General features: G+C 40.9%; 1 protein-coding gene across 1 annotated transcript in view; it reads right to left on the bottom strand.

Annotated features, from left to right (window-relative positions):
* The window catches only part of PTPN14 (protein tyrosine phosphatase non-receptor type 14), a 203,077-nt gene that overhangs the window by 99,823 nt on the left and 88,210 nt on the right, over positions 1-15,044 (bottom strand). The window contains exon 3 of the mRNA XM_050761587.1: positions 4,863-5,032. Within this exon, the coding sequence (XP_050617544.1) occupies positions 4,863-5,032 (170 nt within the window). The remainder of the gene's footprint in view (positions 1-4,862; positions 5,033-15,044) is intronic.

Genomic DNA, 15,044 nt, shown 5'->3' with positions numbered 1-15,044 from the left:
GTAGGGCCTGAGTTATCTATTTCTTCTCCAACACAATTACAGTGTCTTGACAGGTTTCTCTCACTTATGAAGGGACTTGCCCCTCAAAAGTCATATCTAGCAGATGAGACACAGTATGTCAAATTAATGTCAAAAAAGCAGTGCTTCCTAATTTTCTAATTTAAACCAATTTGGACTTGATAATTTTAATAAAGCCAATCACTTTATTAAACAAATTGCAATCAATGTCATTCTCAAATTTTTGTTGTGTTGTTCTGAATATACTATTGACCTAAAAATTTCCAGGGGTGCGATTCTCTGGCACAATAAATTAAATAAACAGCTTTTAAATATATCTTCCTTTGACTCTTCTGTGTCTTGATATATATATGGAGTCACATACACAGGAAAAAAAAAAAAAAAAGAGGAAAAAAACAACCAGAGTATTAATCTAGACTCTTTGTCCTTGTTCAGAGAGAAGAAATGGCTGGTCATGACTAATGTTATAGAACCTGTTCTCAAACAGAAGTAGCCAAATCATTGCAAACATGTGTTGGGTGAAAACAAGTTTGGTTGGCTCCAGACAAAGGCTTATTTTTTCAGCACAGATGGTTGAATGGTTGCCTCCTCCAAAGGGTTGCCCGCAAATGAAAGACAGATTTCTATTTCTAATCTATGCAAATATCTTACTCTGCAGGGCATCACAAAGACTAACTGTTTTGTGTCAGACACTGCAGATCCCAGGTGCTCTGAGAGATGTCAAAGCCCATCTCCACCTGAGATGCCTGGTAACTGGGATAACAGCGGATGACTGGAGAGTTAGTCATTAACCCGCTCCTAATGAATGCTGTTGGGGCCTTCTGTGAAACATTCCTCTGGAATCCTGCCCCACCACCACTGCTTCCCCTTGGCTGAGCTGCCTGGAAGGCAGTTTCAATATTCAGTTCGGACCTCAGATGCTGCTAAAACCTCCCAAGAAGGCTGAGATTCCCAAAGGCTCTTGAGGACTGTAGCATTTTTCACCTCATGTTCAGCTCATCTGTCCATCTCCAACACCACATAGAGAAAACTCAAGCATTTAAAAATATTATTCTGTCCAAACCAGATCTCCTTTACTCTCTAGTCCATAAGCCTACAACTCATGGCATGTCTTGCTGAATCACACCTGATTGTTGTCGGTGGCCCTCAACCTTCCCAAATAGATGTAATTCCTTTTTTTTCTTTTCTTCCTAAACAACTTTTCTTTTATTTCTTACATTTTTTTTTTTTTCTCATGTTCCTCCATCTTCCCAGCTTAAATCTGTTACTCACTCTGACACCCCTTGGCACATTCCAGTTTTAGGGCCCCTTGGAGGCAACAAAAATTTCTGTAATGCTGCAAACATACACACACACTCACGCACAGACAAAATGCTGCATGCTAATCCAACTCCTAACTTTCCTCATTCTTTGCCATAAAGAGTTGGTTAGACCTGAAATCTATATAATCTAGTTCCAGTGCTTAAATCTAAAAATATCTTTCAAAGTTTAAAATTTTTTGTTAGTTTTTCTGATCAAATGTCAGCAGCACAGTTTGCTTCAAAATCCTGTGTTGGAAAACACTTCTTTTCCTCCTTATTAACCTTCATCTGAAATAAACCAGGCTAACTAAGCAAAAAGAAATTCTAAAGGAAAAAGAAAAGTCCTTCCTAAATCCCACACTTAATAACCACCACTACCAAAACTTTTTACTCTCTACGTCCCTCTTTGAAATTTAAATACCTTTTGTTTTAGTCTATGAATGCAAATATTGACAGTCAAACAATGCAGCATTAAGTTTATTTCCCTGGAAAATCTAAAACTGTAAAGAGTTTTAGAGATTAACTGATTCATTGATTCCTGAGGCTGGGTGAGTGTCAGAAACACCAGAGGATACTATTCATTTTAAACAATAACATCCTCTTGATATTCAGCCCTAGATATTACAACCAGACTTCTGCTACGGCTCTAGAATCATATTTATAATAAGTGCTCCAGGTAACTATGATATAGCAGGCCCTGGTCTTTTGAGAACCACTGATCTATTCCAACATCCTACCCAATATGGTGGTTCCCTCTACAGGATACCACATAGGCTACCTAGTCCACACAACAACTTTCACCGAGACCAGTGCTCTCACCCTTTTGTAAGTCTTGTTCCCTTTTTAGATGGCTTAGTTATTAGAAACTGTATTCCTACATTGAGCCAAACAGTCAAAGTTCTTTGGCTCCTTGGACTTCACTTACTTAGACCCTAATTTCGTGCTCCAGAGCTGACAAAGAATTCCCCATCCTACAAGAGTCTGTGAATATCTAAAGGCAGCTACTACTGTGCCCTTGTAAGACTTAATTTTTCTAAGCTTAAACAACCTTTTTCTTTTAACTTCATAAAGCATAATTTCTGAGTCCCTCTTTATTTCAACTGCTCTTTCTCACCAATAGGCCTTACAGGATAGGTCTGTCTAGACTAACAATACTTCACTTTTCTTACAGACGGAACTTTTTTCAAGATGCACTAACTTCTAGTCCATGTTTCACCCTCATCACTCATTATCTTGCACTTAATGGCCGAGAGCCAAGAATCAGCAAGTATTTATTAACTTAATGCTGTGTTCCTAGCACCGTGTAAAGTACTCAAGGAGGATGCAAAAACCAACGGAAATCATCACATTTTGAGGAGTTAATAATTTCTTGTACAGGAAGAACTTAGATATGTGAATTAACTTGAAAACAGGGAACAATGGTATGCAACAAACAGTGCTTTAAATGTCTATCACATGAAAGACTGAACACTAGGTTTTCTGGATCAGGCTGTAAGCTAACTCACAGCCTCTGTTTGCAATTACGCCATGTATTTACAATAGCTTTTGATTTTTCTTTTTAAAAAGGAAAGCAAGTGAAAAAAAGAAGACACAAGGTGGCTCATGCCTGTCATCCCAGCACTTTGGGTGGCCAAGGTAGAAGGATCACCTGAGGCCAGGAGTTCAAGCCAGCCTGGGAAATACAGCGAGACTTTATCTCTACGAAATTAGAAAAAAATTGAGCCAGGCTTGGTGGCACATGCCTGTAGTCCCAGCTACTCAGGAGGCTGAGGCAGGCAGATTGCGGGGGCCTGGAGTTTGTGGCTGCAGTGAACCATGATTGGGCCACTGCACTCCAGTATGGGTGACAGAGCAAGACACTGTCTCAAAATAAATAAGTAAATAAAAACAAATAAGCCAAATTAAAGAAAGAAAGCAGAGGCCGGGCGCAGTGGCTCACGCCTGCCATCCCAACACTTTGGGAGGCCAAGGTGGGCAGATCATTTGAGGTCAGGAGTTCAAGACCACCCTGGTCAACATGGTAAAACCCTATCTCTACTATAAATACAAAAATTAGCCAGGTGTGGTGGCAAGCGCCTATAATCCCAGTCACTCGGGAGGCTGAGGCACGAGAATCGCTTGAACCTGGGAGGTAGAGGCTGCAGTAAGCCAAGATCATGCCACTGCACTTCAGCCTGGGTGACAGAGCAAGACTCTGTCTCAAATTTAAAAAAAAAAAAAAAAAAAAAAAAGCAGGATATTGCCTTAAAATATACTTAAAATTTTCAAGTGCATCCTTATATCAGAAATTTAAATTCTAAAAAATACACAAAAATCAGTTAGAATACTCTTCCTTCTTCAAAGCATGTCCCCGCATTGCTTCCCAAGCATTCAGAATGACAAGGTCCGGGTAAAAGGCAAAAAGCAAAGGGTTTATGTGATTCCTTTTCCTACAAGAAATACCCATTTGATGAGGAGACTTCCCAGGTATTTTAATGGAAAACTCTTACCAATAAATCAACTATACTAACACACAAAAAAATGCACTTATTCCACTCACTGAACATGCTTTATCAACTTACACAAATCCCTCACTTTACAGATGAGAGGGGAAAACATCATTTCAAAGGCAGCACGCGATTTCTCCAAGCTAAAGCAGACACTGAGTAGCTGGGTGGGAACAATACCTGGTTCTCCCCTCTACTGCTGGCTTCTTGTCTCCTCCTATTTAGTAGGGACAACCATCAAAACTCTTGCTCTCGCAACATTTTCCTCCTTAACTTTACTCCCACTTTCAGTTACCTTTCCAATCTTCAAATTTGAAGTCTGATACTACATTTTGTTTTGGGATACTTTTAGGAAAAGGGTGGACAAAACAGAATTCATTTTTTTTTTCCTTTTCTTTTTTTTTCTTTTCTTTTTTCTTTTTTTTTTTTTTGAGACAGGGTATCACTCTGTTGCCCAGGCTGGAGTACAGTGGCATGATCACGGCTCACTGCAGCCTTGAACTTTTGGGCTCAAGTGATCTTCCAACCTCAGTGTCCTGAGGAGCTGGAACCAAAAGCACAAGACACCATGCCCAGCTAATTTTTATATTTTTTTCTTTTTGTAGAGACAGGGTCTCGCTATGCTGCCCAGGCTGGTCTCGAACTCTTGGCCTCAAGCTATGCTCCCACCTCAGCTTCCCAAAGTGTTGAGATTACAGGCATGGGCCACCACGCCTGGCCAGGTGATTACCTTTTTATTAAATTCTTGCATGCCTATTTTACTCACAGTCTCCAATGAGTATTTCCATGCTGTTAGAGACGAAATTCTGCCTGGCTCAGGATCCCTACTGCCTTACCAGCATTACAGAAAACAGCTGGAGTTAGCTACATGGATTCAACCAAAAGTCTAAAGCTGCAAGGCAATGAGTAAACAACCCCCAACTATTTTAACCTCTCCCCCACCACACACCCGCACCCACACCCACACACCCCTAAATCAACCAGCTCATCTACTTCATTGGAAGCTTCACAGTTAGTCAACACCCTTATATGGCACACAGGGGGAAAATGTACCTACCTTGTGGCCTCTTGCTGAAGCCATGACACATTTGGCACATAGAACATGACTCCAAAGAAAAGCAGAGGCTCATTAGCGAATTTGTCCAGATGTTTCTTCAGAGGTTTTTCCAGCTCCACCCATCGTGCTTGCTGGCTCTTGCTGAGAAACCAAAGGCCAAAGTAGTGTGTCTAGATAAAAGGGTAAAACAGCATCAGTTCATGCTCACCACAAGCATCCCAAGGCCACACACGAAACGAGACTCCAGCATGCTCTATCCCACCTTGGGTTCCCCGGCCCCTATACAAGATCCAGCTTTGACATCTGACTTTGGGACAAATTTTAAAAGACCACAACCACACACTACTGTAACGTACATGGAGCATCCAGATGCATTATCCCTACTCATTACTACTGTTTGTGCTTGTCGATACCCATGGGCCCATGTGAGGTAAAGGAGAGTCGCACAGGGAAGGGACAGTGCTGACTTTTCCCCTGATATCTGAAGGCTGCCTTTTCTGTGTGCCTTCTGCCTGCTTCCTGATCTCACATGGAGCACACTGGCAAAGACCAACACCGCTCTTGCACCTGCTGCAACGTAACTTATTACTCAGTTCCTAAGACAAAACCGCCTGCCAACTGAAAGCTTCTGCACTGTAGAATATTTTCATACAGTACCAGATTTTAACCGAGAATTTATTCGCTCTTTTCGTGTGCTTTAAAAAGTATCATCCTCTTCCACTTTATTATACACGAACTGCAGCAAATCTCTCCCCATATCAAGCTTTGAGAGAGGAAGGATCGCCTCTTCACAGCTGCCGCAGGAGCCCCTGGTGGCTGCTCTTGGCAGATTATGGTGGGATTTGTTAGATGAAAGTGAGATTTTCACCCTTAGACTTGAAGCCTAAACCAGTTTGGTTTTGAACAACATGCTAAATGATTAAAACAGGTACTTTTATGCACCCAATCCCATCTTTTATATTAATTCATGCTAGGATTTCAGGATTAGCACAACAATCACCAAAAAATAGATCACTGCTTTTGAAGATTCTTTTATATTTCAATTATACCCTAGAATGGTTTACAGCACACCTGGAAACCTGCCTTCAAAAGAATGTTTTCATTACAATGTTTAATTTCCAAAGGCATTCTTATGCCGATGTTCCCACTCCAGCTGGCTGCCACCTCAGCATTACCACAGATCAATCCTGCCACAGCTCCACCAAAATCTCTCATGAAGTTTTGACTCTGACTTTACCAGAAAATCAGACGTGCCCTTGCCTACATAAAGCTGCAGACTCAGATGCTTTAAAGATATTTTAAATGGATTTACTTTGAGATGGGGGTAATGATTTGATCAGCTTTCCCCCACGATGTTCCAAAGGACAAGTTCACATCAGAAATCTATGCATTTCTTGAGCAACAAAATGTCAACAACCAGAGCCAAGGTTATATTTCCATCAACTGAGACAAACTTACTTGGATGAATTCTGCCCCTATTATTCATTTCCTAGCTCCAGTGAGTCCATTAGCTGTTCCAAGCTGAGTGATGAGATAGAGGAAATGAAATGTGGCTGAACAGAAAGAAAACAGACTTCGAAGTCAGTCCATCTCCCACCTTTTGCACTGTCTCAGTAACTTTACACAAGTCATTGAAATGCCTTCTAGACTCTCACAGTTTTCTCCTCTGTAAAATGGGGATGATGGTTACAACTTTCACCCACAGGCTCTGAGAAGTATAAATGAGATAATGCCTGTTGATTACCTGCATGGCACTCGGTAAGTAACTAATTCACAAGTGGTACCTTCCATTGCTGCTGCAGCTGCAGGACTACTACCCCTGTTACCACCATCCGCACCACTGCCACCGCCATCATCATCAGTAAATGAAAGCAGGTAAACCTCATGAATCTTTTTCATCAGCACTACTGACATCTCCGTGAACCACAGAATTAGGAAACAGGTTATCTGGGAGTCAATGAGAAAAAGCAGGCAAAGGTAGAAGCGGGAACATCTATGAATAACGTAAATATTTAAAAGATGTAAGGAAATAAAAATCACAAAGCTATACCTCCACTAAGACTTTGAGGCTCTCATGATAGGTGGTAATGGGACACTGGAACATCACTCTGACGCTATCCTCTGAGATCTATGATGTAGGCTTAAGCTACCCTAAACGTGAAGTCATTTGGGTACTCAGTTCAAGACATTTATCTGAAAAGGGTCCAAAGTAGTTCTGCATTATACTGAATTCCTGTACGGAATACAGGGCTGTATGAGGGTATTCCATGGCATTTTGGATGCCTAGGAGTGAGTCTCCATACAATAAATTAGGTAATATGTGTAATTAACATGATATACAGCAATTATTAAAGCTGGAAAAGAGCCCTTTTTATAGCATGAGTGGAGAAACAGGGCAAGCTTCACAATTGCTTAACAGGCTAACTATGATTTATCATCTTTCACTAAAAGCAGTTGTGACATTTGGGAGATATTTTTATAGTCCACACTTCATTCAAATTAGTAATATTCAAATTATAGAGGGCCACAGTAACTGCATAAATGTTATACAATCGATTTTGAAAAACGGTTAAAATTTTTATTTGTGTCTATCTGTGCCTCGAAAGCTATTTTAAATTTCCTTTTCTCATTCCTATCCATCCAGATCATTAAACCAGACCTGACCTCCACCCCAGAAAACCCTCAGAGAAAGAATATTCCATGGAGTACACACACACGAACATGTATGTGCACACACACAACACACACAAAATGCACACTGCAGCTGCACATACACATACTCCTGTACATACACACATACGGGTATGTTGAGAAGGAGGATGATGAGGTACAAGAGAAACAACAGTAAGGCAATAATCTTGAGCCAGAGCTCTAAATAACAAAGTAAACCGCTTCTAATGGAAAAACCTAATTCATGGCACAAATTCATCACTGCTGTGGTACAGCACCTTTCAGAGGACACAGAATATTTCAGAGTGACTCACCAGGTAATTATCCAGTGAAATAATTACATAACTACTGAAGAAATGGGGTGTCCAGTGCAGGGCAGAATTGGGGGAGACAGGTAATCTGAAGGACAGAGTTTGTACATACTCACAGCCAGAACACCCTAACTTTAAAACTGTCAAATTTGGTCCTCTAACAAGAAGAACAGTCCATTTCTGAGATCCCCATCCCCACCCTAACTTTTGAAGCTATGCCCAAAGTAACTTTTTGCATTCCCACCCTTCTCCTCCCGTTCTTCCTCTAGCTATCTGCCTACTCTGGAATAGAAAGACCCTGCCTCAAAAGTACAATACAGCACACGTTTATTCTCCCACGTCTACACAGTGCCTCACAGGAAATGGAATCACAGCCTAGGCTCTCATTTCAACTAGCATGTGCACCAATCAACTTCCTGTGTATTATCCAAGGAACTACTAATCCTGTCAAGCCCAGCTGAGACCCCACCAGGCTGGTTCGTGGTTCACTTGCCAATTTAAACTCTAGCTCAATTTTGAAAGCTGAGCTTAGCTGCTAAACATTGCCACATGGTTGAAGAAAGCATGGTGGATGATTGCAAACAGAAACCACCTTCTCCATGACTCAAAGAGGATCCCACCATATTACCTGAGTAAATGCCTGAAATATGTGTTCTGTTTATATCTCAGGCACAAAGAGTAAGCCAGGCTCGTTTAATCCTCATGATACCTCCTCTGGGAGAGGTATGAATCCCCATTTTATTGCTCTAGTTTTCTTAAGAAAACTAGAACACACAGCTCTGGTGCCATGAGTTCTGCAATAAGTTTACTGCAATGATGAGAAAAGAAGACAGAAGAACCAGTCCTCAGGGACAGGAACCACATCTCTGAACCAGTTACAAAAAATGCACTACAATGAAACCAAGTAAAGCCGCACTAAAATGTCATTTTTATGTGAGCAGCTTCCTCATTTATTTGGTTTGGGGAATTGCATTTTAACACAGGAAACATACATTTAAGTACATACTAAAAAATCAGCTAGTTTCTTCAGTGGCAGATTGGTATGTGGATACTATAGTGTCAAAATGTCCACCTTTTGGTATTATGGAAAGATTCTGAGACTAAGGGCCCTTAAAAGTAGTTTTGGGGACAGGGGGCATATGGGAACTCTCTATACCTTCTGCTCAACCTTGCTGTGAACCTAAAACTGCTCTAAAGAAAGAAAGTCTATTAAAAAATACTTTGGGATACTTTTGATTTGCTTGTTCATTTATTTGTATAGAGATGGTATAATCCCCCACATTAGTTATTAAAAGGGAAATATTTTTTGAGGGTTTTGTTTTTCCAGTTTTGTGACCAATGGCACAGACTTTAATGCTATTTTTAAGAGGTTTAGATGCAGTCTTGGCAATTACCAAGGATTAAAGCCATGATCTTATCTCAAGTATTTTGAAGAGTTACTCATCCAGAAGCAAAAGTTTAAAGTATCTTGCATTAAGTTTTAATGGGTTGCCTATCTTACCCAGTATTTCAGCTGTAAATTAAGAAACAGTTGGTGTGCTTCCACATAAAATATATGAATTACATATCATACAAGCACGAACAGTTTCACTGAGGCATGGAAAATACTTCAAAAGATGACTATAAGCAGACTCTGAAATGGCACTTCATGCAATTACATTCCAATGGCTTTGGAAAATAAGCCACCGTACATCAGCTGGATAACAGTGGAAAAGAACTTGTGCTTAATCAACCTCTACTCTGGGTAGGTCTGAGATTTCTATAACTGACACATCTATAATTAACAACTGCACCCTCTTCATTTTCCTAGCCAATCTCTTTGTAAAAGTACAGGAAAAGAAACCGCAGAATAACACAGACCCAAGAAGAGAGTCCCATAGCCAAGAAAAACTACTCTTCTGAGACTGCACAACTCACCTAGAATACACAGAAAGATGAAGACATACAAGTTAAGACTGGCGAATAGTTCACGTACAATCTCTATACCTAGAAAATGGAGATGCCAGTGCCATTACATTCTAGGGCTGACATTAAGCTAATAATGTTTCACATTGTCATTTTTACAAAGACAAAAAGCAATACAAAACTTAAACATGAGAAATCTCCCCCAGCAGTCTACTCTTCAGTTGATTCTTAATCAGTATTGATTAGTTTAATCCTTTGCAAATACACATATATACTGATGTGATTAAACAAGCTATAAAATACAGCAGAATTCCACTATTATCTGCCAGGGCATGATGTGTTCCATTTAATTGAGTACCCCCCAAATCCCACATAAATTATTAATTGCCAAAAGATTAGCATGAAATCAAACCACAGAAATCTTCTTCATGTAAGTTAACTTTTATGTGATAATAGGAAATGCAAGTTAAATTTCTTAATCTTTATAATCTCTAGTCATTATGAAAATAGCAAAATGTGGAAAATTTCTACTGTAGTGATAGCTTTGGGTAAAACTGCTTTTAGTAAAGATCGAAATATAAATTTGCAAAAGAAAAAAGGGATAAATTAGAGGATAAGGACTTACTCTTTGAAATGATTATAGTTTGGTTTTTAAAACTTTTTTATGCTCTTTTAAAAACCAAGGCTCTTAAGCTTAGCCTTAGGAGACAGCCGAGAGTTATGAAAGTCACCATTCTCCAGAGCGCTGGATTTCCCCACAGCAGTTCCCTACCACAAATAGGTTTTACCAGTGAAGCGAAGGGTATCTCAGGTGCCTTTGTTATATCATTTACCCTTCTTCCACTTGTTAAAAGTAGAGCCAAGGTTAGTCTAGCATATTTTTACATTTTATTAGAATGTTTACACTCACTATTACCATTAAATGCCCCCTTTGCCTTTCTCAGAATAGCACTGTTTAGCAGAAATAAAATGTGAGCTACATATTTAATTTTAAATCTTCTAGAAGCCACATTTTAAAAGTACCAAAAAGTGAACTTACTTTTAATAAATATTATTTGAAACATGTCAAAATATCATTGCAACCTGTACATAAATATAATTAATGAGTATTTTAGTTTTCTCATACTATGTCTTCAAACTCTGATGTGTTTTCACACTTACCACGCATTTCAGTTCAAAATAGCCACATTTCACGTGTTCCATAACCACATGTGGCTACCATATTGGACAGCACAACCTTAAATTAATCCTAGCTATTTGAGGAACTGAAAGACTTTGCTATTTTAATTCAACATAAGATCACAGTTTCATATATATCTATCTGTATCTGTATCTATATCTATCTATATCTATATCGAGAAAGAGATTGAGATGTGCTCTGTCACCCAGACTGGAGTGCAGTGGTATGTTAATAGCTCATTGCAGCCTCGTTCTCCCAGGCTCAAGGGATCCTCCTGCCTCAGACTCCCAAGTAGCTGGGACTACAGGCATGCATCACCATGCTTGGCTAATTTTTTTTTTTTTTTTTTTGTAGAGATGGATCTCACTATGTTGCCCAGGCTGGTCTTGAACCCCTGAGCTCATGTGACCCTCCATCTTGGCCTCCCAGTATCAGGACTATAGTTGTGAGCTACCACGCCTGGCCCCAGTTTCTAATAATTAAAGTCATCTAACAATGGAACAAGCAGACTTACAAAAGGGTGACAGCCCAGTTTCTGGAAGTGTCATGGCAGAGGCTGGATAGCTTGTGTGGTGTCTTGCAAAGAAAGCAGCCATATTGAGTGCTCCCTATGCTAGGCAACTGTGATACTGAGGCAACTATGAAAAACTAACTCTTTGAATCCTCCCAACAATTTGTAGAGCTGGCTACTATTACCATTTCCATTTTACAGATGAGAAAACTGAGGCACAGGGTACTTCAGTAGCTATCTAAGTTTACATAGCTAGTAAATGGAAGAACCAGGATTCAAACTCAAGCAGTTTGGTCCAAGCTGACATTCCTAGCCACTAAACTCTGCTGTGTTTCCATGTACTTCTTTTTTAAACTGTGATAATTAGTCATAAGGCACCATTGTTTTAGCTCTTTTTCCCTTAACCTAGGCTAGTTATTTTCAAACTGAGATAGGGCTCCAGATATCCCATCTCCTCTGTAAAAGACCCAGCTCCATTTACACATCCATGTTCCACTGAAGATTTGGAGAAAAGGGCTAAACCCACTGATCCAGATATATTATAATGACATTAATAGAATTCTGATTTTCTGAGCTTCCTATATCTTGGGCATGTCTTTGTTAATAGAGCTCCCAAGCAGCAACTTATCCCTGATTTTTTCTTCATTTTTAAAACAACTGAAAACACATTTTTCCTAACCAGTTCACCTCATGACCTCTTGCCAGGTTTACAATTGTGCTCACCGGCATCTCTGTTCCTCCTGTCCCTCCCTTCTGATCCCCACTCTTTTCTTCTTTCTTTTGAGACAGAGTCTTGCTGTGTCGCCCAGGCTGGAGTGCAATGGCGCAATCTCGCCTCACTGCAACTTCCACCTCCCAGATTCAAGTGATTCTCATGCCTCAGCCTCTTGAGTGGCTGGGATTACAGGTGCATGCCACCATGCCTGGGTAATTTTTGTATTTTTAGTAGAGATGGGGTTTCACTATGTTGGTCAGGCTGGTCTCGAACTCCTCACCTCGGGCGATCTGCCCACCTCAGTCTCCCAAAGTGCTGGGATTACAGGCGTGAGCCATCGCACCCAGCTGATCCCCACTCTTTTCTTTCTTTCCTTTTTTTGTTGAGACAGTGTCTCACTCTGTCACCGGGCTAGAGTGCAGTGGCGCAATCTTGGTTCACTGCAACCTCCAACTCCTTGGTTCAAGCGATTCTCCTGCCTCAGCCTCCCGAGTAGCTGGGATTACAGGCATGTGCCACCACGCCCAGCTAAGTTTTGTATTTTAGGAGGGACAGGGTTTCACCATGTTGGCCAGGATGGTCTCGATCTCCTGACCTTGTGATCCACCTGCCTCCGCCTCCCAAAGTGCTGGGATTACAGGAGTGAGCCACTGTGTCTGGCCGATCCCCACTCTTTCCTACTAATGAGTTCTTTACCTAACATGCAAGGTAACCATGTCATGCTCCTCCTTGGAGTCCTCTGATGACTTATACTTCACAGCAGTGTTTTATTCCCTACATAGTTCAAAAGAGCATTTTCTGGAAGGCTAAGACAACCGTGAAACACTTACTGGACCACCATTTTCTTTCTTTTACTATAGAATTGAGGAGAGAATGTTTCCCAAAGCATTTTACCATGCTCCCTGTTCCCCTACTACACGTCTCTGGGAACCGGAACGGTGGTGTCAGCCTGCCAGGGTTTGAACCGGCCTCACAAATTGCCAGCCCAGTGACTGTGGGCAGGTCACCCTATGCTGTAGCCTCCCCATCTGTAAGATAGGAACAGCAAGGGTAGGGATGCATCATAGACTCGTTATGAGGACTACACGAGCTGATACATGGAAACTGCTCAGCAGAGTACCTACAATCAAAAGGTGGTAATTACCCTTTGTAACTTATTTTAGAAATACTATCCTATAGATCTAGTTAAAACTCCCTAGGCAAACACAGCAAACACTGCAAAAGCAGACTCCGTCCTGCCCCTTCCTCCTCTACCCTCTTCCTTTCCATGACCCCTTTCACACACCCACACATACACACAAAACACACACACAACACACACACCAGTGCAAACAAACTGAACTCTGCCTTTCCCTGAAAATACCCTCCCCTCGCCACACACACACACAGATCAGTGCAAGCTGAACTATGCCTTTCCCAGAAAATTCCAACACACACACACACACACACAGAGACAGAGATCAGTGCAAACTGAACTCTGCCTTTCCCTGAAAATTCCAACACACACACACACACACACACACACATCAGTGCAAACTGAATTTCGCCTTTCCCTGAAAATTCCATGTTCTTTCCTGTTTCTGTACCTCAGCACAAGCCGTTCCCTTTGCCTTGTTTCTTGTCTGTCCTGTTCTCTAAACTCTAGGAGCAAAGACTCTATCTGGTTTCTGGGAGCAGGGACCCTATCACATTCAGCTTTCCCAGACATGACTGTTCGCTGACAATAGGAACCAGGCTTGGGTCCTTCTGAATGCCATGTTAAATAGGAGCATATCACATTTGTCCAAATCTATACAATGTACAACACCAAAAATAAGCCCTAATGTAAACTCTGGACTCTGGGTGATAATGATGTGTCAATGTAGGTTCAATAATCATCACAAATGTGCCACTCTGGGAGTGATGTTGATAGTGGAGGAGGATGTACATGCATGGGGCCAGGGGTATATGGAAATTCTCTGTACCTTCCTCTCAATTTTACTGTGAATCTAAAAGTGCTCTAAGAAATCAAAGTCCTAAAACTAAAAATAAAGTCTATTAAAAATTATCTAATAAAATATAGTGGCAAAACAATTAATGTAAATAAAAAATTTAATCAAAAAAATTTTAATCTACCATACATCCTTTCCTAATATAAAGCTATTACAAAATTTATGATATACCTAAACTACTTCTAATGGCAAAGCCAAATATCCACCATAATCTAGTTTCTAAGTCTTCATAAAGGCTAAACATATTGACCTAGACACAGTGTCTCACATCCATAATCCCAGCACTTTGGGAGGCTGAGGCAGGAGGATCGTTTGAGCCCAGGAGTTTGAGACCAGCCTGGGCAATAGAGTGAGATCCCATCCGTACAAAAAAAATTAAAAATTTGCTGGGCATGGTGGCATGTGCCTGTAGTCTCAGCCACTTGGGAGGCTGAGGTGGGAGGATCACTTGAGCCCATGAGGTTGAAGCTGTAGTGAGTCATGATCGTACCACTGCACTCCAGTCTGGGCAATAGAGCAAGACCCTAACTCAATTGAAAAAAAAAAAAAATTAAATATATTTTGGCTGGGTGTGTGGCTCACACCTGTAATCCCAGCACTTTGGGAGACCAAGGCAGGAAGATCACTTGAGCCAGGAGGTGGAGGCTGAATGAGCCATGATCATGCCACTGCACTCCATCTTGTGCAATAGAGTTAGGCCCCAACACCCCTCCCAAAAAAAAGACTAAACTTTTTCTCATATCTTAGATTGGTTGTCACCTTCTCCTCTAAAGCAGCATTGGCTCTCTCTGAAAAATGACCCAAATACAAATTCAAGGTATGAGGATCAGACCCTGTGTTCACCTCCTCTTACTTCTGCTTTTGGGTGCAGGATGCATTCTTCTTTAAGATGTGTTTGT

The sequence above is a fragment of the Macaca thibetana genome, chromosome 1 (genome assembly GCF_024542745.1).
Source record: "Macaca thibetana thibetana isolate TM-01 chromosome 1, ASM2454274v1, whole genome shotgun sequence".
NCBI classification, from domain to species: Eukaryota; Metazoa; Chordata; class Mammalia; order Primates; family Cercopithecidae; genus Macaca; species Macaca thibetana.
Note: the sequence above shows the minus strand (reverse complement) of the source record. Positions and strands in the feature narration are given on the sequence as shown.